The sequence below is a fragment of the Salvelinus namaycush genome, chromosome 20 (assembly GCF_016432855.1).
Source record: "Salvelinus namaycush isolate Seneca chromosome 20, SaNama_1.0, whole genome shotgun sequence".
Classification (NCBI taxonomy): Eukaryota; Metazoa; Chordata; class Actinopteri; order Salmoniformes; family Salmonidae; genus Salvelinus; species Salvelinus namaycush.
Genome location: NC_052326.1, coordinates 45,435,900 through 45,462,061, shown reverse-complemented (window position 1 = coordinate 45,462,061; position 26,162 = coordinate 45,435,900). Strand labels below are relative to the sequence as shown.

Below are 26,162 nucleotides of genomic sequence, written 5' to 3'. Positions count from 1 at the left end.
GAGACGTCAGATACAGAGTAGGACGGGGGGAGCTAGAGAGAGGTCAGATACAGATAGAGAGGTCAGATACAGAGAGAACTAGAGAGAGGTCAGAAAGGGAGTAAGAACAAGGGATGGAACAAAAGATAGTCAGAATCACAGAGTGAGAGAGTGAAGGGCATAAAACAAATCAGATTTAGAAACAAAGAGAAAGACAGGTGTTGAAGGCAAACAGAGTGAAACAGAGATTGAGTCGGATAGATAGAGGGGAAAAAGATAGAGAAATTCCAAATCAAAGAGAGAAACGGAGAGGGAGCGGTGGTGACCTCCTTGTCTCAGTGACATTGTGTGTCACAAAGCCCCAGTGTGCCCAAAGCAGATACAGAGCAGAAGCTAGAGGCAGCTAGCTAGCTGTATCTGACCTCTCTCTCGTTCCCTCTGTATCTGACCTCTCTCTCGTTCCCTCTGTATCTGACCTCTCTCTCGTTCCCTCTGTATCTGACCTCTCTCTCGTTCCCTCTGTATCTGACCTCTCTCTCGTTCCCTCTGTATCTGACCTCTCTCTCGTTCCCTCTGTATCTGACCTCTCTCTCGTTCCCTCTGTATCTGACCTCTCTCTCGTTCCCTCTGTATCTGACCTCTCTCTCGTTCCCTCTGTATCTGACCTCTCTCTCGTTCCCTCTGTATCTGACCTCTCTCTCGTTCCCTCTGTATCTGACCTCTCTCTCGTTCCCTCTGTATCTGACCTCTCTCTCGTTCCCTCTGTATCTGACCTCTCTCTCGTTCCCTCTGTATCTGACCTCTCTCTCGTTCCCTCTGTATCTGACCTCTCTCTCGTTCCCTCTGTATCTGACCTCTCTCTCGTTCCCTCTGTATCTGACCTCTCTCTCGTTCCCTCTGTATCTGACCTCTCTCTCGTTCCCTCTGTATCTGACCTCTCTCTCGTTCCCTCTGTATCTGACCTCTCTCTCGTTCCCTCTGTATCTGACCTCTCTCTCGTTCCCTCTGTATCTGACCTCTCTCTCGTTCCCTCTGTATCTGACCTCTCTCTCGTTCCCTCTGTATCTGACCTCTCTCTCGTTCCCTCTGTATCTGACCTCTCTCTCGTTCCCTCTGTATCTGACCTCTCTCTCGTTCCCTCTGTATCTGACCTCTCTCTCGTTCCCTCTGTATCTGACCTCTCTCTCGTTCCCTCTGTATCTGACCTCTCTCTCGTTCCCTCTGTATCTGACCTCTCTCTCGTTCCCTCTGTATCTGACCTCTCTCTCGTTCCCTCTGTATCTGACCTCTCTCTCGTTCCCTCTGTATCTGACCTCTCTCTCGTTCCCTCTGTATCTGACCTCTCTCTCGTTCCCTCTGTATCTGACCTCTCTCTCGTTCCCTCTGTATCTGACCTCTCTCTCGTTCCCTCTGTATCTGACCTCTCTCTCGTTCCCTCTGTATCTGACCTCTCTCTCGTTCCCTCTGTATCTGACCTCTCTCTCGTTCCCTCTGTATCTGACCTCTCTCTCGTTCCCTCTGTATCTGACCTCTCTCTCGTTCCCTCTGTATCTGACCTCTCTCTCGTTCCCTCTGTATCTGACCTCTCTCTCGTTCCCTCTGTATCTGACCTCTCTCTCGTTCCCTCTGTATCTGACCTCTCTCTCGTTCCCTCTGTATCTGACCTCTCTCTCGTTCCCTCTGTATCTGACCTCTCTCTCGTTCCCTCTGTATCTGACCTCTCTCTCGTTCCCTCTGTATCTGACCTCTCTCTCGTTCCCTCTGTATCTGACCTCTCTCTCGTTCCCTCTGTATCTGACCTCTCTCTCGTTCCCTCTGTATCTGACCTCTCTCTCGTTCCCTCTGTATCTGACCTCTCTCTCGTTCCCTCTGTATCTGACCTCTCTCTCGTTCCCTCTGTATCTGACCTCTCTCTAGTTCCCTCTGTATCTGACCTCTCTCTAGTTCCCTCTGTATCTGACCTCTCTCTAGTTCCCTCTGTATCTGACCTCTCTCTAGTTCCCTCTGTATCTGACCTCTCTCTAGTTCCCTCTGTATCTGACCTCTCTCTAGTTCCCTCTGTATCTGACCTCTCTCTAGTTCCCTCTGTATCTGACCTCTCAAACCTCTCTCTGTGTCTGAACTCTCTCTAGCTCCCTCGGTGATGTGATGGGACTTGTCTTGCAGTGTGTGTGATGTGTGTGTGATGTGATGGGACTGGTCTTGCGCTGTGTGTCTAATGTGTGCGATGTGAGTTGACGGAATGCGATGCAGACAGAGGCCTCTTTTTTCCACACCCTGGCCAATCCAGCCATTGTGTACATTGACTGTACAGGAAGGACTGTACAGGAAGGAGCTGGCCGATCTAGGGCACACAGGGGCCATGAAATTTTGTCAGTCGGTTACTGTCATGCAAAATACTTCTGGTCTCACGGTAATTGACCATTAATTAACATAAACATGTTTATCATCTCCAGGCACAAGCTGCTGATACGGGCCTTTGGAACATCTACATTTTAAAAAGTCTAATAAATCAATTTAATATACACCATCACAATAAATCCCTTATTTATTGTAGTCAGGTCTAAGAAACATTATGATATAAAGAAAAAGTATTTCAGAAGAACAGAATATGAGTTGGTCTACTGTATGTTATCTGGCTGTGCTCCTGCCATAGGCTGAAGGCTTGTTTATTTAGTGCCGTGCCATTATTTTATATTATATGATTTTATAGTAAGAAGATTAGAATTGAACTTGAATAAAGCTGAATAAAATAGAAAGGATATTTTTCCCATTCCGGAGTGAGTACGCATATGAGTCGCTATGTTGAGCATACGTGATCATTTGAAACAGGTCCTATATGCTAGATTTAGACTTATTTGGAAACTTTAGTTGTGAATGATAAAAACCTTAGAATGTCTTAGAAATCAAAACATATATGAGCTGCATGATGTGACTATAGGCGATTTATGATTTGAGAAAGTAGCAAAAAAAGCTTGGGTTCTGTTCCTTGCCTCTTCTTCCACCCTGTTCTCTCATCAAGTGATCATATTTTCCCCCATCAGACTTTTTTTCAATTTAATCTTGTCTTTACTAATATGCCAAATTAATTTTGATTTAGAATGGTCCATTATCAAATGGGAAGGAATATGTGCAGGGGGGAAAAGACATGGTGCTGTGCGCTACTTGGGTTTTATAGCGGAACATTTGTTTAATATGAGCAGCTGAGAAATAAATACACTTATTTCACTCCACACATCAACCACTTTTTGAGGAGCATGCTCTCATTGCGCAACAAGTGATATTACGCCCCAAATGTTGTATGCCATGGGTTCTCCAACCCTGGTCCTGCAAAACATTCCCTCTGAAATCTGTTCGGGAACATCGATACTTGCCTATTTATATTTTTGACAACTTTTACTTCACTATATTCCGAAAGAAAATCATGTACTTTTTACTTCATACATTTTCCCTGACACCCAAAAGTAGTCGTTACATTTTGAATGCTTAACAGGACAGGAAAATTGTCAATTTCACGCACTTATTGTCACAGCTGTTGAAAGATGAGGACCAAGGTGCAGCGTGGTGAGCGTACATGTTCCTTTATTAAACAAGACGCTGAACAAAAACAATAAACAGTACAAAAACAAACCGTGAAGCTCAAAGGCTATGTGCCCTAAACAAAGTCAACTTCCCACAAACACTGGTGGAAAAAAGAGTTACCTAAGTATGGTTCCCAATCAGAGACAACGATAGACAGCTGCCCCTGATTGAGAACCATACCTGGCCAAAACATAGAAATAGAAAATCATAGAAAAACAAAACATAGAATGCCCACCCCAAATCACACCCTGACCAAACCAAAAAGAGACATAAAAAGGATCGCTAAGGTCAGGGCGTAACACTTATCAAGAGAACTTCCCTGTTAATCTCTACTGCCTCTGATCTGCTTTGTTTGTAAATTATGTCTGAGTGTTGGGAATGTGCCCCGGCTATCCGTCAATCTTTTTTACATTTTTTAAATAAAAGTTGCCGTCTGGTTTGCTTAATATAAGGAATTTTAAATGATTTCTACTTTTACTTTTACTTTTGATATTTAAGTATAGTTTAGCAATTACATTTACTTTTGATACTTAAGTATAGTTTAAACCAAATACTTTTAGACTTTTACTCAAGTAGCATTTTAATGGGTGACTTTCACCTTTACTTGAGTCATTGTCTATTAAGGTATCTTTACTTTTACTCAAGTATGATATGTGGGTACTAATTCCACCACTATTTAACACCAAACAACAACTTTTTCCACCACTATTTAACACGAAACAACAACTGCTACTTGGGCGCCGATGACATGGACATAAATTAAGGCAGCCACCTGAAAGACACATTTCAGTTGAATGCATTGTTGTGCAACTGACTGGGTTTTCCCTTTCCCTTCCGTAAATTTGACCACAACGTTCCATTTGGAGTGGGTGGTGAAAGCAACAAAATAAGACATACCCATCTGCAACATTCTGAACGCTTGAAGTCAGTTGAATACACCCCAGGCCCAGGTAGTCCATCTGGCAGCACCGACTGACTAGTCGACAGTAAAGAGCTTAGCTTGCGACAGAGTGACTCATCCTCTCCGCTTCTGATTTCTTAATTCAGATTACTGAAATAACATGCATGCGTCACAACCATAATGATGCATAATTATCTATGGCCAAGACTAAGGAATGGTATCCGGAAGCATATTAGGAACTGTATCTGGATCAGTTGGATGTTTTCAAAGATGATCTGGGCTGGTATTGAAAAACAGTGACAGAGTAGAAGTGCTGATCTAGGATCAGGTCCTCCATGTCCCTATAGCCTAATTTAATGAATTATGTTCTAAAATACTGATCCTAGATAAGCACTCTGCTCTGATACTTTGAGCTTTGGAGGACATGGGACTCACGGGACAGCTGAACCTAGACCAGCACTTAAACGCTGTTCATTACCAGCAACTGGGATTGTGAGAACCAATAATTTATTACATTATGTAAGCCATATTACTATCGTACTGAATTATTGAACAACACCAGGCAGTGGTGGTGTTCGTAGGCGAGAATTCTACTCTTGGAGGAAGTAAAGGGATTGTTCATTAAAAAAATTGAAATCTTTGATGTTTTCATACCTCAAGAAAAGGTCCAGGAAAGTATGTTTGTTGCACAATCAGTTATGTAGGTTCTGCTACATGCATATCTCATTACAAAATGAATGAGAAAGTTTGACACCATCTAATTAGATGAAATTAGATGAAATTAGGCCAACCTTTATAATTTAGTTTCCATGTCTCCTAATACAAATAGCAGGATCATATAGGCCTACACAACAGATGGCAATAACAGGTTAAGCGTTCAGCTACACCTAGGACCACTTTTGTAAACATCTGGCAAACTTTGACTAACGGATGAACTATCCCTTTAAAACTCATGCAATTCCTTTAAAATGGTCAACTAATAGGCTTTAGTCTAGGTGCTGGATTTATGCTAAAACTGAAAAGTAGTATATCAAACACCTGAAGACATTCAATGAAAACGGTAGATGCACTCCCACAATTCCGACCAATTTAACACGGTCAATAAATCAGGAGTGCATGGTGGTTTGAATCTTGTACGGAGGTGTATACATTTCCAAACATTGTTGCTGTTCGCTGTATCTTCTAGCCATTGGCACTGTTGCAAGCTCCTATTGCAAAGAGGAGAGCGGTGTAGTTGTGGGCAGGCTCAAAACTGACCATGGCAGTGTTCCAACCCTCACAAAATACCTAATTTCCTTGTCTCTTTATTGTTACTGAGCATATAAAAATGGACAGGTAAAGGGAAACTAGCCATTGGTTTCACCTATCCAGTCGTTTCAGGCTTGTGGTCAAGCAATAAAGGAGACAAGGAGGCAAGGAAGGGGCACTCTGAATGACCGTATCCTGGGATTTCTTTATTCTGTATCTGCTAAAAATATTGGTATCACTTAAGACAGCGTACAGGCTTTTAGCTTGGCCCCTTTCACACCCCTGCTGGCTTACCCCTAGAAGCCTTGAAACACATCACTTATTAGCAGTTCAGCACATCAGCATTTCTCCTAAACCTTTACCATCATAGTAGACATTGAACGCTTATGACCAAACTGGCTAAAACTCTGTTGTTAGCTGATGGTAGCTATAGCTACCCACATGCTAACCTGAGTGCTAACGTTACTAGCAGCAGTAATAGTAAATCCAGGTATAATGGCTAACACAAACATTGGCAACCATGATATCCTACAAGTTATATTGGCCAATGAAGATCAGGCAGTTCAACTAAAATAAAGACATACCTTGAAATAAACAATTACATTAATCAGATTTGTATTTGACCATTCATTTCTGCAAAACGTGCAATGTTGATGGAGTTGTTGTAGCTTGCTAGCTTACTGCATGCTAGATCCGAGTGGGGGGCCACTTCATTTTGCATGGACCGGTGCAATTAGATAGCTGGCTATCTTTGATTTTTATCATCAACTAGCAACATAACATGACAAAACTTTTTGGGTACTTTAGTACCTACTTATCCAATTCACGCCATCACCAAAGCCACCAGCAGGCTGTTTCTTTCTTCATGTCAAAGCCACAATGTATTGTTGGTACTGTATATGAGTTTTTGATAAATGTAATTCAAAATGCAAAAATAGAAGTGTATAATTATTTTAAAAATGTTAAACTTTTGACATTTTTTAGATGGAATATACACTGCTCAAAAAAATAAAGGGAACACTAAAATAACACATCCTAGATCTGAATGAATGAAATATTCTTATTAAATACTTTTTTCTTTACATAGTTGAATGTGCTGACAACAAAATCACACAAAAATTATCAATGTAAATCAAATTTATCAACCCATGGAGGTCTGGATTTGGAGTCACACTCAAAATTAAAGTGGAAAACCACACTACAGGCTGATCCAACGTTGATGTAATGTCCTTAAAACAAGTCAAAATGAGGCTCAGTAGTGTGTGTGGCCTCCACGTGCCTGTATGACCTCCCTACAACGCCTGGGCATGCTCCTGATGAGGTGGCGGATGGTCTCCTGAGGGATCTCCTCCCAGACCTGGACTAAAGCATCCGCCAACTCCTGGACAGTCTGTGGTGCAACGTGGCGTTGGTGGATGGAGCGAGACATGATGTCCCAGATGTGCTGAATTGGATTCAGGTCTGGGGAACGGCGGGCCAGTCCATAGCATCAATGCCTTCCTCTTGCAGGAACTGCTGACACACTCCAGCCACATGAGGTCTAGCATTGTCTTGCATTAGGAGGAACCCAGGGCCAACCGCACCAGCATATGGTCTCACAAGGGGTCTGAGGATCTCATCTCGGTACCTAATGGCAGTCAGGCTACCTCTGGCGAGCACATGGAGGGCTGTGCGGCCCCCCAAAGAAATGCCACCCCACACCATGACTGACCCACCGCCAAACCGGTCATGCTGGAGGATGTTGCAGGCAGCAGAACGTTCTCCACGGCGTCTCCAGACTGTCACGTCTGTCACATGTGCTCATGTGCTCAGTGTGAACCTGCTTTCATCTGTGAAGAGCACAGGGCGCCAGTGGCTAGTTTGCCAATCTTGGTGTTCTCTGGCAAATGCCAAACGTCCTGCACGGTGTTGGGCTGTAAGCACAACCCCCAACCCATACCACCCTCATGGAGTCTGTTTCTGACCGTTTGAGCAGACACATGCACATTTGTGGCCTGCTGGAGGTCATTTTGCAGGGCTCTGGCAGTGCTCCTCCTTGCACAAAGGCGGAGGTAGCGGTCCTGCTGCTGGGTTGTTGCCCTCCTACCGCCTCCTCCACGTCTCCTGATGTACTGGCCTGTCTCCTGGTAGCGCCTCCATGCTCTGGACACTACGCTGACAGACACAGCAAACCTTCTTGCCACAGCTCGCATTGATGTGCCATCCTGGATGAGCTGCACTACCTGAGCCACTTGTGTGGGTTGTAGACTCCGTCTCATGCTACCACTAGAGTGAAAGCACCGCCAGCATTCAAAAGTGACCAAAACATCAGCCAGGAAGCATAGGAACTGAGAAGTGGTCTGTGGTCACCACCTGCAGAACCACTCCTTTATTGGGGGCGTCTTGCTAATTGCCTATAATTTCCACCTGTTGTCTATTCCATTTGCACAACAGCATGTGAAATTTATTGTCAATCAGTGTTGCTTCCTAAGTGGACACATTGATTTCACAGAAGTGTGATTGACTTGGAGTTACATTGGGGCAAAAGTGATCATTTGCCCTAACTTAATGAGAAGGGGAAGGGGGGGAGAAGGATGCAAACAGGATTTTCTAAAAGTGATCATTTGCCTTAACTGCTCACAGACAAGCAGGAAAGAGAAGGAACAAAAACTTCCCGGCATCATGTCTCAAGAATGTCAGCAATGAGCTTACGGACCACATCCCGACACACAAAAGTCGGAGCCGGAATCACGTCCAGACCTATAACAGAGCTGGAAAAATGAGAGGGGCCGGAATGCTGGTGGAGTGAGAGAGAAGGGGTCATTCTACGAAACGACGGAGCCCAATGAGCGGCTGGATCCCTATCACATCACATGACGCAATACCAAAAATGGCTCAGAAATGGCTCCCGACTGCCAAGATATTCCCAAAAGGAAAGAGAGAGAGCGAGAGACAGAGTAAGAGAGATGTGTTTTACTGCATACTCTGGCTGGGTCACTACAAGTACAGAACAGACATAAAACAAATCAGACCTGGAATGACCCTCTCCATGGAAAGAGAGAGGGGGAGAGAGAGGGATAGAGAGAGGGATAGAGAGAGGGATAGAGAGAGGGATAGAGAGAGGGATAGAGAGAGAGAGAGAAATAAGCAACTTTACAAGGCGAAGAGATGTGGGGGGAGGGGGAGGAACGGCGAGAAAGAAAGAGAGTCAGAAACAGAAGCAAACAGAGAGAAAATAAGGAATACATAAAAACAGGGATAGAAGTGTCAGAAAGAGGGATAGAGGATGCAGTAAAGAAACCCTAAAAAGACAGTGATCGACTGATGGGGGAAAAGAGAGAAAAAAGAACAATAGAAAGAGAAACTGGAACAACAGAATAGGCCTGGATAGACACCAGCGATTCAGATTCAGAAAACTTGAATGTCCTCAAATGTCCGCAATTCATCTTGCAGCAGTCATAAAACATATAACATTGAAAAATGTAAAATAAATAGCAAAGGATATTTACAAAAAAATAGAAAGGGTAAGTGCAATTTCATAGTACAAGTGCTAAGTGCAATTAGTCCAACATTTGTTAAGTTGCATAATTGCAATCGGAATAAAAGAGTACTTGGTGAGTGAGTAACACTAGTCCAGTCCTGTCCTCAGATATCACTCTCAATTCCCCTCTCCCTCTCTCCTTCATTTCCCTCTGTCATACAACCTCCCGTGTCATATTTTGCCGTTTTAAAAACTAATTTCCTGCAATTCTACCATTGTTCCATCAAGTGAGGAGAAAATTGAGCAGTTTTAAAGCTAATTTCCTGCAATTCTACACATTATTCCAACGAGCGAGAAAATAATTTGCTGCTACCGCCATTGTTCAGGCCTATGGTTCACGCTCATGCTCCTCGCTCACCCAATTAATTACTACTAGCTAGTGATAGTGATGCACAAGCTAGGCCTACTTGAAACATCACCATCTACTGGTAGAATTTACCCGCCAGATTCAGAAGATCAAAAACCCCATAATAAAAAAATGCTTGAAAAGCCTATTAGATTTCAGCACAACTAAACAGAAATTGTGTTTTTTATTTTATTTAGTTTTTGAAGATAGTTTTTCAAATGTTTTTCTTCATTATTTTATTTTATTTTACTAGAATGTTTAAGCCCCCCCAAAAATGATTTGTTTCAGTTTACATTTACTATAATAACCTTGGTCTCCACACACACACCCCTCTCCAGGCCCCACCGCGAAGCGAGAGAGGCAGGGGCGGCCTGCCCTTTTGCTGGGTCCCTCGCTGGACTCTGGAGAGGGGAAAGACGAAGAGGCCCGCTTGGACACACACACACAGCCCTGTCTCTCCAGAGCTCGGGAGCGATTAAGTGCTATCGCTCTCTCGCAAACACACACACTAGCACACACACACTCTGAACTAGCAAGGACATGACCGGACAGACAACAGACATGTGGTTGATGTGGGTGTAAGCACTTAGCTCTGGTCCCAGTTACATAACCAAAACCCAAAAAGTACAAACCTCGGCAACGTGTACTATGCCTCAATCACCTGCAGGTAATGATGTCGTAACACCTTCTTTGTATCATCATTATGGCCGGATACTAAAGCATTCTATTTCCACTAACTCATACTTACTCACTCATACTATTTACAATGTAACTAACTCACTCATTCTAACTCATACAGGGACCAAACCAAGTGGGTTTCTCCTTTTTCTCAACCCACTGGTGGGCCCTGCATACAACAAGTTTCCAAGAAGTCGCATTATTCTACATGACTAACCCGGCTATACTTACACACAAGTATGCTTTACCTGTGACGTGTCGAGTGTTCGAACCATCAACCACTGGACATTTCAATGTGTGCCCAACACTAATAGGTGGAACTTAACGCGTCATTACTCCCAACAACAACTTAACACGTGCACTATATACAGCATACGGCAAACACCCACACAAAAGCCCAGCTTTCTGTGTCAAATAAAGGGTAGCTCTATAGGAGGCCTAAACTGTTACATATGCGAGAGGAGGAAGCAACCAATTACAGTGGTCATGGAGGGGGTGGGTTGGATCACTGTACTGCTGTCGCAGGGTGGACAGAAAGCTAATAGACTGTACCAACACGACTGCTCGACCCTCGTACACAACCTGCCATTGTTGTGGCTGTGACTGGCTGGAACGTGAGCCTGCATTACAATGCCCTCGGGCTACTGTTCTAGGTTCAGCTCTGGTTGTCCAGCTTTTTGGCCTACGACCCCATTTTGACATCTGGAAATTATGCAATTAACAACCAATGTGTACTTTTTTATTTGGGGCTAGGGCAGTCAATTGAAAAACATTCTAACAGTATTTCCGATTGTCTTCTCAACTCACCATTACATACTTTTAATGTGGGGCTACGACAGTCAATTACAAATGAGTCTGACATAATGTATCTTATCTCACCACCACTAATGAGATGGGTGTGCTGAGATGGGTGTGCTGAGATGGGTGTGCTGAGATGGGTGTGCTGAGATGGGTGTCACATCGGCGCTTCTAAAAGTCAAGGGGCGTGCGTGGTCAACAGTGCGCACTTCATCTCTGCAGTCACATCCAACCTGGTTCGATATTTGGTTTTATAGCAGACGAGAGCACTGATGGTGCTTTCAAAACAACTGGGTACTCTGAAAAATATGAGATCAAATAATGACATCAGTGGTCTTCAGGTCAGAAAGTCAGAAAGTCAGGGCTCCAGAAAGAGGCCAGAGTTCCCGAGTTGGAATTCAGTTGGATGACCGTTCAAAAAATGATTTTTCCTAGTCTTACCCTGTTTTTTTCCAGAGTTCCCAGTTGTCTTGAACGTGGCATTAATGATTAGAGGGAGATGCCAGGGTATATTCCCTTTGAGTCAGGAACCAAAACTCCGTAGTGACACGCGAATGCGTTCGGTCACATGACAGCTCGACCAGCTGTTTGATTTCACTTGCCGGCATGTTCAATTGAGCCAGGATCACAGTCAAATGGATTGGGAAGTAGTTCCCAAAGTAGGGTTGGGCGGTAACCAGACGTTCATATCCTCATACCATCCTTCTCTCACTCCGGGATTTACGGTATTACCGGCTTAGTACACAAGGGGCTCCAAAACCCCCCCGCAAAAAATCCCATTGGCAGGCTACTACAAGAATGCTAACAAAATGTGCACAAGTAAATGGGGAATTTCCATGGAGTCTGCTAGCTAAATATGTTAACGAGCGTAGACGAAAATAAACAAATTGCAAAGACAGGCAATCCAGCTATACATTATAGGTAGATTATACAGATATAGGTAGGAGCTACCAAATGTCATTTTTGGTGAGTGTGAATGAGATGCATTGTGAAAATTAACAAAGTTTTGAGGCAAGCTTGTCTGAAGGAAGAACAGTACTGGGTACACACTGTTTCTGTTTGGAGTCTGGGAGTCGCTAGGACAAAGGGCCTGCCTGCTCTGCTCAGAGAAGATAGGGGAGGAGCATATGGGCCCAGAACTGAGAGGAGAAAACACAAGGAAATCAAGCTGCAGTGGCAGCTGTACAGATAACTCATCCAAAGGTCTTTGACCTCTCAAACACGGCAGCAAGCTAAAACAATATGATGCGCCGTGACCTTATTCCTTCACCCACTTACTTACAGTATCAGTCAAAAGTTTGGACACACCTGCTCATTCAAGGGTTTCTCTTTATTTTGACTATTTTCTACGTGGTAGAATAATAGTGAAGACGTCAAAAAATATGAAATAACACATATGGAATTATGTAGTAACCAAAAAAGTGTTAAACATATCAAAATATATTTTCTATTTGAGATTCTTCAAAGTAGCCACCCTTTGCCTTAATGACAGTTTTGCACTCTTGGCATTCTCTCAACCAGCTTCATGCGGTAGTCACCTGGAATGCATTTCAATTAACAGGTGTGCCTTGTTAAAAGTTCATTTGTGGAATTTATTTCCCTCTTAATGTGTTTGAGCCAATCAGTTGTGTTGTGACAAGGTAGAAGGTGACAGAAGATAGCCCTATTTGGTAAAAGTCCATATTATGGCAAGAACAGCTCAAAAATGCAAAGAGAAAGGACAGTCCATCATTACTTTGTCCGTTTCTTCAATGCCACGCCCTGACTTTAGTTATATTTGGTTTCTTTATTATTTGGTTAGGTCAGGGTGTGACAGGGGTGGTTTGTTTAGTTTTTGTATTGTCTATGGGTTTTTGTCTTGTCTAGGGTTTTTGTTATCTATGGGGAATTTGTATTGTCTAGGGGTAATTAGGTTGATGGTGGCCTGGATGGGTTCCCAATCAGAGACAGCTGTTTATCGTTGTCTCTGATTGGGGAGCCTATTTAGGTTGCCATTTTCCAAGTTGGTTTTGTGGGTAGTTGTCCTTGTTATTTGCCTGGATGCACTACGTTGGCTTCACGTGTCGGTTTGATGTTTTTGTTGGCGACATCGGTAAATAAGTATGTACGCTCAAAACGCTGCGCCTTGGTCCACTCCTTTAAACGGTCGTGACATTCAAGTGCAGTCGCAAAAACCATCAAGCGCTATGATGAAACCAGCTCTCATGAGGACCGCCACAGGAAAGGAAGACCCAGATTTACCTCTGCTGCAGAGGATAAGTTCATTAGTTACCAGCCTCAGAAATTGCAGCTCAAATAAATGCTTCACAGAGCTCAAGTAACAGACACATCTCAAAATGAACTGTTCAGAGTTTTTGCCGAGGAGATCTTAGTTTGGTGTAGTATTTCTCAATGAAAAAATGTGAATGGAAATTACTTGTCTCTCATTGAATGACAACAAAGTCTTTATTGAAAAATCCATACTATTGACCAGTCACCAACGAAAGGGCATAGACTTTAGCTAGCGACTTAGACTTGCCTCAAGAAAAAATGTGTGCCTGAAGAGCCAAAAAAATCCTTACCAAAGTACACAACGAACAAAAACATCACAAAATGTCTACATTATATATGCAAACTCTTCCAAACTGTTTTGACTGGGAAGCAACCGGATGCCTTTACACTTATCCACTCAGTCAGATCTGAAAAAACTGAAGACGTGGGGGCTAGGGGAAGGGAATAGGCCGAAGAGTTGTTTTTGTTCATCCTGCTTTCTTGCGATCGTATCATGTTTATCCAAGATCTCCCATTCTCTAGACTAGGCCTGCATGTATCATACATTGATCCTACAGGCCTCCAAACATGTCCGCTAGGCGACTTGACTTCTCTACTTCCCTCATCATCACCTCTTTGGCAGAGGAAATGTGATTGAGCGAGGGAGTGTGTTGGGGAGAAATTAGGCATCCCGACTAGGTTCAGATAATCTTATTACACGGTCTTGTACATAGCAACCAGGAACTGCACGTTCTACAACAACAGTGGCGGTTCCAAGTTTTGCTGTGTGCCACCGACTTAATTAGGGGCGTGCCGCAGTGTATGGAACATCTTGTCAGTACGTTATCATGCGCTTATAAATGCTCTCGAGGGCATTATGAGGTGATAGTGATGTAGGACGATGGCACTGGCAGTAGAACCATTACATTATGGCAATTTCCACCTCCAAAATGGGTTACATAGGATAGGATAAAACGTTATTGTCCCCGAGGGAGAAAATGTCTTGGACACAGAGTACTGCTGTATAAAACATAAACACTATTCAAAACAAAAATATATATTTAAAGTGAGAGGTAGGCATTGGTCGAAAAAGAAAGGAAATTCACGTGGACCACAATAACTACTCCACCCATGCTCTACCATGGTTTTCCAGCACACAGCTTTGACCTACTACAGTAGCTGTGTTGGTATTGTACTTCAAACTATGTGTATGCAGGCTGCTTAGGATTCAAACTCTGGGTGTGCCGACATGGCCATACTCGTATTCGGAATCGTATCCGCAAGTTGACAGTTGATAGTCGGATCGGATGATACATAAGTGTTCTAATATGCCTAATTAGATGTTGGCAAAATAACTCACTGCACATTCTCACTGCAAAAAAAACCTGCAGATTTGGAGCAGCGTACAGAGGGGTGGGTCTGTCTGCCTTCAACTTGCAGCAGGCAGCCAAGTTTGCTGTCACTCAGTCAGAATGTGCATCACCGGTTAAAATTTTCCCTACACTTGCCCCGCTTGTTAGATATTATGCACATTGATAGCTTAATAGCAAACGTCCTTGCCATGTGATTTATCATAGTAGCAGGCAGCAGCAATCTAAATGATCAGACCACATGCGAGGAAAAGTGATCGGGTGAAATTATGAAGTGAGTGGATGGAGAAACAACTTCAATCGATCCAATCAAAGCAGCAGGATCAATGTACAGGCTGCCCTTCTCTTTACACACAGGCAAACGAGCCAGTTGAGGTATTTCGACTAGAGGTCGACCGATTATGATTTTTCAACGCCGATACCGATACCGATTATTGGAGGACCCCAAAAAAAGCCGATACCGATTAATCGGACGATTTTCTTTCTTTATTTGTAATAATGACTGTCAAGTTTTGACCTCTTTCTTGTGCAATTCCCCACTTGAAAAGGACAGTCCCTCCACATGAAGATTTTAACTGGATTTCACTCAATAAACAGCCATGGAATCAGTTGTTTGTCTTTTATTTACCATTCTTTGGTTGGCAGTAAACAGGTGAAAAACCTCAAAAAAGAGATGACAAATACAAGTTATTATTTGAGTTGACAGCCTAATTAAATACACAAAATTATCCACATTCACCTCAGACAAACACATTTCTGCCATTATAAAATACAAGGTTTCCACTTTTAAGCAAATGTTTCCCAAAATAGAAACCCACCATTTTTAATCAAATGAGCAGAATCAGTATATTTTTATCTAAATTTGCATTTTAGCCAAATACATTCAAAATATTTTTAGTAGTAAAAAATTACATTTATTTTCTAATCAGTAGTTTTAAGCAGATAAATCTTACATTTTTTAACCAAAGATTTTTTAGACTATACATTTGTTACTGAATTAAGAACTTGGTTTACTAAGATTTCTACAAAGTTTAAATTACTTTTAACCATTTCAAACAAGTTTTGTCAACAATGAATTTGGCTCTTCTTACTTTTCCTTTATACCACACAAACAACATTTGAAGTTATAAATACCACTGCAAAAGTCCTATCAAAGTTAAGAGTTAAGAGTCTGTTTTCCAGAGTATCATTAGCAGTGCACTGCTTAAGTCAGTCTAGCCAAACATGGCCAATATGGCGCTTACCGGCTGTCTTTCACAGTTTTGTGGAGGGCTTGGACTTGCACAGTCACCTTGATCACAAAGATGAAGTTTCCTTGGTCTTGTGGTGCTATAAATGCTCCTTTCACTGCGGTCTAAAGACAACAGCAGAGCCAGGTGCTGGCACGCCCAGATTGCCTGGAAGATTTGTTCCACCTGGTTCACCACTGATTGAAGGAGGAGGAGTTTCACCACTGAGGAGCTCCCAGGCAGTTTGTCAGCACACCTCCCACTCAATCTTCCCACGGGAACCGATGGAAAGATCGTAAATCAGCACCTACATACTGCCGGTCAGCTCCGAGTTTGATCCTCAACTGGTAGCAAGACAACCAGGCGTCGAACATCTCTGTGCAGGACTGTGGTTTGTGTAGCTTCTTTCAGGACTTTGGCCGATGGCCGGTTTAGTGCGGGTTTTGTGACAGGAAGGCAGGAGCTTTGGACCACTTTGACGTTCACGTCTCGAACAATGCCCTTAGCATCTGGATTAACGCTCACCATCCGTCCTAGCTTGAATTGGCCCCTCACTGCATTTTGGTCACACAACCAGACAATATCTCTGACAGCAACGTTGCGATATGAAGTGTGCCATTTACTTCTCAGAAATAAGTTTGGGCCGGCAAGCTGGCTCCAAGACCTCCAGAACTTGTTGAGCTGGTTCTGCATCTCTCTGAGTCTCTTGTAAGGGTAGTTCGCAAAGTCAAATGTTCTGATCTCACCGCTTGGAGAGGCTCGGCCCAGGAGAAGTGTGTTGGATGACACATACTGCACGCTTTCTTCATGGCTCTGTACCCTGGCATCTATTTGCCATTCGTTGGCAAGGTTTGCAGCAAGTTGTAGTGTTGTCTGAAGCTCGCTGTAGCTAAGGCCAGTGTTGTTGCCCAGGCTCTGCAGTGCCTTCTTGAGAACGCGAACAGCGGCTTCAGCAGCCCCATTGCGGTGAGGTGAGTCAGCAGGGTGAATTGTCCACTCCCATTTGGTACCTTTTTGAGCCGACATCTCTTCTATTGAAGTTCTATTCTGAGCATCCAGGAACTGGTACAGCTCTCTTAGGACAGGTTTGGCGCCGATGAAGTTTGTCCCCGGGTCGGACCAGATCTTTCTTGGGTGCCCTCTAATTGCAGTAAAGCGTTGGTAAGCCATCAAGAAGCTCTCTGTCGACATTGTGTTGACCAGGTCTGCATGAATTGCCCTGCTGGCCATACAGCTGAAGACGACACCCCACACTTTCATTGAGACCCGTTTCTTGATGTCATCTTTGACAAGGTACGGTCCGAAGAGGTCGACTGTAGTGAACTCGAACGGAGCTGCAGGTGTGGCTCTTTCAGCAGGTAAGTCAGCCATTACCTGATTGCACCTTCTTGCTCTTGACTTGTTGCAGAAAAGGCAGTTATCCACTACTTTTTGGGAAATTTTTCTTCCTTGGATGACCCAGGCTTTCCTCCTCATTTTCAGCAGGGTTGCCGCCACACCTTCATGACCCTCATCGTGCGCCTCCCGTGCCAATAAAGTAGAGACCCATGCATTGAAAGGCAGAAGGGGAACTGCAGCGCCATCCTCCCTGAAGCCATGGATTCTCCCACCGCAGACTAGTAACCCAGATTCTGGCTCTCTGTACACAACCAAGCGGTCCGTAGTGGTAGTTGGGAACGTCACCCCCTCTTGAGCAGCAAGATAGATGTCTCTTATTGCCTCTTGACGTTCTGTGGCGGTGATACCTCCACTGCTTTTACAACTTAATATAATACATCAATAAAAAAATGTAGCCTCAAATAAATAATGAAACATGTTCAATTTGGTTTCAATAATGCAAAAACAAAGTGTTGGAGAAGAAAGTGCAATATGTGCCATGTGTCACGACTTCCGCCGAAGTCGGTCCCTCTCCTTGTTCGGGCGGCGTTCAGCGGTCGACGTCACCGGCTTTCTAGTCGCCACCGATCCATGTTTCATTTTCGTTTGGTTTTGTCTTCATTATTACATACCTGATTTCTATTCCATTAATTATGTTCCTTATTTAACCCCCTGGCTTCCCTCTCTGTTTTGTGCGTTATTGTTTGTCATGTGGCTTTGTGTTATTTGTGCTTTGGATTTTGTGTTCCGTGTGGGAATATTATTCTTTCATTCTTTGAGTAAACTGTCGGACTATACTCATCTGTGTCCTGCGCCTGACACCACCTTTCTCCATTTCACCAACACCCTCACACCATGTAAGAAAGCTAACGTTTAAGTTCCTTGCTCAGAACATGAGAACATATGAAAGCTGGTTGTTCCTTTTAACATGAGTCTTCAATATTCCCAGGTAAGAAGTTTTAGGTTGTAGTTATTATAGGACTATTTCTATCTATACCATTTGTATTTCATATACCTTTGACTATTGGATGTTCTTATAGGCACTTTAGTATTGCCAGTGTAACAGTATAGCTTCCGTCCCTCTCCTCGCTCCTACCTGGGCTCGAACGAGGTACACATCGACAACAGCCACCCTCGAAGCAGCGTTACCCATGCAGAGCAAGGGGAACAACTACTCCAAGTCTCAGAGCGAGTGACGTTTGAAACGCTATTATCGCGCACCCCGCTAACTAGCTAGCCATTTCACATCGGTTACACCAGCCTAATTTCGGGAGTTGATAGGCTTGAAGTCATAAACAGCGCAATGCTTGAAGAATTGCGAAGAGCTTCTGGCAAAACGCACGAAAGTGCTGTTTGAATGAATGCTTACGAGCCTGCTGCTGCCTACCACCGCTCAGTCAGACTGCTCTATCAAATCATAGACTTAATTATAACATAATAACACACAGAAATACGAGCCTTAGGTCATTAATATGGTCGAATCCGGAAACTATCATCTAGAAAACAAAATGTTTATTCTTTCAGTGAAATACGGAACCGTTCCGTATTTTATCTAACGGGTGGCATCCATAAGTCTAAATATTCCTGTTACATTGCACAACCTTCAATGTTATGTCATAATTACGTAAAATTCTGGCAAATTAGTTCGCAACGATCCAGGCGGCCCAAACTGTTGCATATACCCTGACTCTGCGTGCAATGAACGCAAGAGAAGTGACACAATTTCACCTGGTTAATATTGCCTGCTAACCTGGATTTCTTTTAGCTAAATATGCAGGTTTAAAAATATATACTTCTGTGTATTGATTTTAAGAAAGGCATTGATGTTTATGGTTAGGTACAGTCGTGCAACGATTGTGCTTTTTTCGCAAATGCGCTTTTGTTAAGTCATCCCCCGTTTGGCGAAGTTGGCTATCTTTGTTAGGAAGAAATAGTCTTCACACAGTTTGCAATGAGCTAGGCAGCCCAAACTGCTGCATATACCCTGACTCTGTTGCAAGAGAAGTGACACCATTTTTCCTAGTTAAAAGAATTTCATGTTAGCAGGCAATATTAACTACATATGCAGGTTTAAAAATATATACTTGTGTATTGATTTTAAGAAAGGCATTGATGTTTATGGTTAGGTACACGTTGGAGCAACGACAGTCCTTTTTCGCGAATGCCACCGCATCGATTATATGCAACGCAGGACACGCTAGATAAACTAGTAATATCATCAACCATGTGTAGTTAACTAGTGATTATGATTGATTGATTGTTTTTTATAAGATAAGTTTAATGCTAGCTAGCAACTTACCATGGCTTCTTACTGCATTCGCATAACAGGCAGGCTCCTCGTGGAGTGCAATGTAATCAGGTGGTTAGAGCGTTGGACTAGTTAACCGTAAGGTTGCAAGATTGCATCCCCGAGCTGACAAGGTAAAAATCTGTCGTTCTGCCCCTGAACAAGGCAGTTAACCCACCGTTCCTAGGCCGTCATTGAAAATAAGAACGTGTTCTTAACTGACTTGCCTAGTTAAATAAAAGGTGTTAAATACCGATTTCCGATTGTTATGAAAACTTGAAATTGGCCCTAATTAATCGGCCATTCCGATTAATCGGTCGACCTCTAATTTCGACCACGTAGAGCCTCAAACATGATTGACGCAAAGACAGTACAGTATGGTTTAGAAACGCCGTGACTGACTGACATGAGAAAGATGCTTGCTGGCACCCGAATACAAACAATACTCGGCTCATAAACGGATCCAGAAAATTGCCCATATCCGTTACTTGTTTTGTCCGATCAGCACACTCCTAATTCAAACAGCCTAATTCATTCAAAGTGTCTATAACATGCCACTCTGTACATCCCACACTTGACATATACATAATGCAAGCCTATATTGCATGTTACACCCTGACTAGACCAGCCACGTCGCGTGCGCGATCATTGCAAAATAAATGTACACATACATGTTATTCCATCATTTCATCCAAACTGCTCACGGGCGTCTGCATAGCCAGGCGCTAAAATAAAACATTTATTATATTTGAGACGCTAGACGTGCTGCAAGTCCTGCCTCTCCCATTTACTCATTGGTTTTCAGGAGAATACTAACCCACGTGGGTGAGAGCTTATTCATAGAAAATTAACTAGAAACTAACTAGAAACTTACTTACTAGGTTTCCCCTTTAACTGTGGATTAATTGTCAGAGTAGAGACTCTAGGTCAAAATTCTACAAAGATCCAACAACCAAAAGGTCCATTCATGACACACAGGTTAAGGTAAAATAACAACCCAATGTTCACCTCCCAGGACAAATTAGTTAGCAACAGCAAGCTAGCCAAATGTCCATGAATGTTTAATGTGTGTTTCAACCTGTCCCCAAATGAATATAGTTGGTTCACAGTTGCTTTTGCTATTTTAACCTACGTGTCATGAACGCGTCTGGTGGGGATAGACAAAATCAACATGCACACGATACCGCACGCGCCGGCCCGGTTTGGTCAAGGTGTTACCCGTCATACACATCATAGAGATCTATCTCTAGGGGGTAACATAGAACTTTAGCCAGCAGTAGGCCTATCCCTTGAATTGATGATGCTGATGTCATATTGTGCATCATCAAGAAAACAAGGGGGTCACACTTTACATTACAGTGCTCTTAGGACTCGCTGTAATTACTAACAGTAAGTGTACACAGAGTACAGGGTAAATGCTATTGTCATGACTTATTGTTACAATGTACTCGTACTGTAAGTAGGATTAAGGTATGGGTTTGGGGTAGGGCTAAGGTTTAGATTAGGTATACTGTTGTAATACAGTAGAACAATGAGTAGGCCTGATGCTCTTTACTTTACTGTACTTACAGAAATATTTACACAGGAATAAGAACACGGTCATTTAAAGTGTTAATAAACGAGGATATTCTAATCTGGTTGAAGAGGTTTATTGGTCTAAACCTTTTCAATCTTCTAGGCCTGAGTAAAGATCTATCAGAGTCAGCATGAGAGAAATAACATATCAAAATCACAGAGAGCTCAAGCACAAAAACAGTACCCTGATATCGCTTCACTAATCTTAATAGCTCGGTGGAAATATAAATTCACATTTTCGTTGGATTCATTAGTGCCAACGAAAGTGTGCTACCTACAATAACATGACCTGTTGGGTCAGTTGACTCAATTCCCTTAGAGGCAGTATTTTGAATTCTCATCATTTCTAATAGTGAATACTTACATCACTCGTCAACACATTTGGCTACAAAGGCTGCGTAGAAGGAAAACAAAGGACACTACCCACTTCTAAATGGAAACCGGGGCCATGTTCAGTAGGAGCAAATGGGACAAAACATTTTGAAACAGAAAAGGTGCTGCATGTGAACGTGTCCAATAAGAGCAATGATTTGTTTTCAGTTTGAAATCGTTTTCCGACATTGTGTCCTACTATGACTAAAAACACAACTATGACAGAAAAAAAAGAATGTGAGGTAAGGTTACTTACACGTCATCTATTTCCAGGATAGTTTTAGGCATATGGTGATACATTTGACAAGAAAAACAAATATAAGCCCTTACTGATTTTATTTAAACATCAGTGGCAGTCAGTGCTGTTTAATGTTTGGGAGGAAAACATTTTTGTTTTATCAGCATGGCCTTATTTCTATCAAAGCATTTGAATGACTGTCATTCATATTCCATTCACCCAGCTCAATGTAGCATCAATAGGTTTAGGCTACTACATGATACTCAAATTTTCCCTATACCCATCATGAGGTTGCTACAACCTAGCCTACGAATTTAAGTTTATAAGGTAGAAACAAATCGAGAGACAAATTGGATTAATCAAGGTGACAGATAGTGACACATTCAATATTGCCTTGAACACTCTTGCCTGCATCTAGCTGATCTAGGATGTCCAAACAGTTGCAAACGAGAGTTTCTATTGGACAAATTCAGGTAGGTTTACCCGTTTCGTTCCATTTTGCAATTGTCATCTCAGTCTCCAGACTTGAACCCCATTGAAAACCTGTGGTTTGAATTGAAGAGGGCAGTCCATAAGCGCAGACAATTGATATCAAGCATCTGGAAATATTCTGTATGGAGGAATGGTTTAAGATCCCTCCCAAAGTGTTCTCCAATCTCATAAAACATTTTAGAAAAAGGCTCAATGTTGTTATCCTCGCTAGCGGACGGTGGAAACAGGGGATCCAATCATTTTGACCCCTACCTTCTTAGGGTTTTTTTGTATTAATTGTTAAACAACACCTATTTTCCAGCACAATTGTATTAGTATAAAATAATATAATTGTTTTCGCTTTTGGAGCATACAATATAGCTCAGTATTTGTATTATTTATTTTATACAGTATTTTTTGATCATCTCTATCGAGGGATTGAATCATTCTGGACCCCAGTGGATTTGATTTAACCTACGTATTGAACCCATTAAGAACATGGTTGACGTTAAATCAGGAAAAAAAAGTTGCCCGTGTGAGACACGAGAGGCCCATTTTGAAGGTCTAGTAACAGAAGCCTAAAATGTAACTCATGTTATGTCAAATAGTAGTAGTCTGGCATATTTGGGGCAAGGGTGTCTGCAATACACTCCAGCTTTTAAAGAGCTTATCTAGCTAAATTTTTTCAAAGCTATGACAGATAATAAATATTTCAGGAATGTCGAGCTGAGCTTAATTGCATGAATGGATATGTATTGCATGAATGTATATGAATGCATGGATTTAAATCAGATCAAAGTACCTTACCTGAGATTTTGGCATGCCCTTGTTTGTAGATGGCGGATAAAGACTTGACAACTCTCTTAACCATTAATATATCTCTAATCCTGAAAAAGTAGAAATTGGCTTAATCAATTCAGACTTTGTTTCAGACAGTTTGGTTACTTGAATAATACAATTTGTATCTCTGTAAAGAAAATGTAAGACAATTATTTGAGCAACATGCGTGCAATGGTTGGATTGTAAAGATTATTTTGGTACACTGACATCCTTGTAACACTGCGTTCATTTTGAGCTCGAGCAGCAGAATAGTTTTAGCTTTCACATTCCTTCTCTGCATGCGAGTTTCATACCTGTGTACAACTTTTCCCAAGACCAAGTTGCCCTTAATCCGTTTTTCGTCGTCAATATCTAGAGAAAAAAATCCTCTCCATGTTGAATTGCAGTAAATATGTTCGACACTGTGAAATAACTGCGTATTACAAAGACCCGTATGTGATCGACTCGAAATGTCAAAACTATCACGCCCAAACGAAGGCTCTAAATGCTGGCTCGAGAGCTGATACTGGTCGTTAGCGTGTAGCTGGCTGGTTAACCCTAATTGCGCAATCAAGTTTAGGCGATGTATGAATTGTATTCAGACAGAACGCGACTGCTATGAACGAAAACGCCTAGTAATAAAGGTTACGGTATTTACCTTTTTGTCATGCTCTACAAACGGCGAATTCTATAGAATAACTGTGAAATCCACTGTCTTGCCAGACCCTAAATAAATGGCCATTACTTTTGTTATGCCCCGCCCCTGGACGTCCACAGTATATAATATGTTCCGTAAACCTCTCCAATAGCCAATCAAAGGTGCAATCTGCGTTAATCCCGTGTTTTGGTTGGTGGCATTTTACACCAGCCCTGCTATGCTTGGTCGAGCCAAATGCTCGTAACGTGTGCGAGCAAGTCCCCTTCCCCCAAACACAGGGGTGTGTCATGACGTCAGAGGTAACGAAGAGGTAAACAATTTTGACCGCGTGAGCTTTTAAGCAACATTGTTTCACCGCAAGCACTGATCTGCTACAGTGCTACTATAACATTGTAACAATATGATAATATATGCACTGAAAAGAAAACGATATGATTATCTGCCACAAATATGTGCTATGCACTATTCTTTGTTATGTGGCCACATGTTTTGTGAGGTGGCAGCATTGTAATAAAGTATTGCTTTACAGGCTAGGAATTGAACATAGTAGTGATCATTACATTGTCTCTGTGTATGTATTATTATTTTAATCTTCCTCAGCATTGTGCGTATGCAGAAGCGTGTGCGCATGAGAGCAAGACACCGATCATTACATTGTCTCTGTGTTTGTACTATTATTTTAATCTTACTCAGCATTGTGCGTATGCAGAAGCGTGTGCGCATGAGAGCAAGAGGGGTGTGTCTGCAGTGTGCTGCGGATGTCGTGTCAGCTGCCTAAAGTAGCAGAAACATGCTTTGATGCCAAGATTGTTATGTAAATGGTTAAAACTATAGTTTACCTTGATATTTTCTCCCTCTCCTTTCGGACAGACCAGGATACCCACGGAAGGAGGGTAAGGACTCAAATACGACGTTACATCCTGCAATTTATATTTTTAGGTGGTTTCAGTTCGGTTCACTTGCATCGTCATGATTGATTGTAGAGTTTATTGATTTATTGTGTCAGTGTGTGTGTGTGTGTGACAGTGTGACACACGTTGTGTGTGTGACAGGATTGGGGGGGGGGGGGGTGAAAGTCTGAGGTGTGTCGACTGTGTAAACACAGCAAATGCGACATAAAGAAATTATCGGCCCATACATACCCTTCGAATCTAAACTCCCTAGTCCCTACAAAGTCAACGGAATTAAAGGCAGGGCACGGAATAGGTGCTACTAGAAGGTATGATTTGTTAAGGAATAGGGGGCTACATATTTAAGGAATGTTGGGAATTGTGTCTTTCAATGAAATGTTATTACATTTAAATGCCAGGTCAATGTAACAATACAGTAATACATTGAAGCTTTCATGGCCTAATCAAACTGGTTAATATTTTTATTCTGGGGTCTATTTTGATGACATATTCACCTAATCAAATAAGATAGTGTAAACATATTGTGTGTTTATTAATGCACCATGTACTCCAGAGGACCTACTTGTGCCATATTGTGTTTCTCCAACACCCATCAAGTATATTGCAGCCTCATCACCTTCCCACTTATCTCAGGAACGATCCAACCATCAGCAAAAGGTCCGTGCTATCCTAGGGACATTACTACTCCATTGAAGTTGAAATGTAAAATGATTAAGGTAAGGGTTAAGGTTAGGGTTAGGTATGGGTTTTGGTTAAGGTAAAGGGTTAAGGTTGGGGTAAGGGTTTAAGGGCAGGCACGTCCCAAGCACCCCAGATAGTATTGATCATCAGCACAATACTGGGGGCTATATGTCCCCCCTGCTGCTTCGGGCCCCACTGACTGAAGGTTCCACTTGCATCTGGAACCTGGGCCATTTTCTGCAACATAACAAATTCCATTAGATTCCACAATCTCAGCCTGACATCTGTGTGGTTTAAAGTGAAGGGACATCACGTCAATTCAAATCATAAAATGGAATCACTTCATCCATAGATATAATTGATCGTATGTGATGTGCAACGCCAACCTACTAGGCCTATAAGTAGGCAACATGTTTAGAATGATCTATTAATTCATTATTTTTAATCTCATCCTAAACTTTAGAAATACTGGATCTGGCATTGAGTGAGTGTGTTAATACATTGGGGTTTATCTAATAACTATGAGTGTTGAAGTTTAGAAGCCTTGGAAAGTGTGTAGTGGAGAGTTGATCCTTGTCCTGAGGCTTGGGTCGCCTTCAAACTGGCACCAGCTCAGGATCAAGCTTTTCTGTTAATGGGGATTTATTTGTCTCCATGCCACCTCAGTCAGACATGTTTTCTAGCACAGCCATTTTGTGTCCTCAAATACCCAGTAGCCAGGTTGGCCGTTAAGCAGGTTGGCAGGGAGTAACCTAACGTGGCATGGAGTGACGAAATAAGCTCTAGCTTGCCAGAGTTGAATGGGTGGGGCTAATGCTGGGACACGTGTGAAAGGAAATATAAATCGAGTCTGTTTCTGGAAATCACTTCCA

The 26,162-nt window shown here is 42.5% G+C and overlaps 1 protein-coding gene across 3 annotated transcripts in view; it reads right to left on the bottom strand.

Annotated features, from left to right (window-relative positions):
* Nucleotides 1-23,816, bottom strand: part of LOC120065408 (vitamin D3 receptor B-like) — a 98,291-nt gene extending 74,475 nt beyond the window's left edge. For 2 of the 3 annotated variants that reach the window (XM_039016396.1, XM_039016397.1), the window contains exons 1-2: nt 23,699-23,816; nt 23,029-23,108 (exon numbers count right to left, since the gene is read on the bottom strand). In XM_039016396.1, the coding sequence (XP_038872324.1) occupies nt 23,029-23,108; nt 23,699-23,709 (91 nt within the window). In that variant the 5' untranslated portion in view covers nt 23,710-23,816. Of the gene's footprint in view, nt 1-23,028; nt 23,109-23,354 lie in introns of all 3 variants that reach the window. The other variant, XM_039016398.1, reaches the window with a different exon arrangement.
* Nucleotides 23,817-26,162: the final 2,346 nt, after the last annotated feature.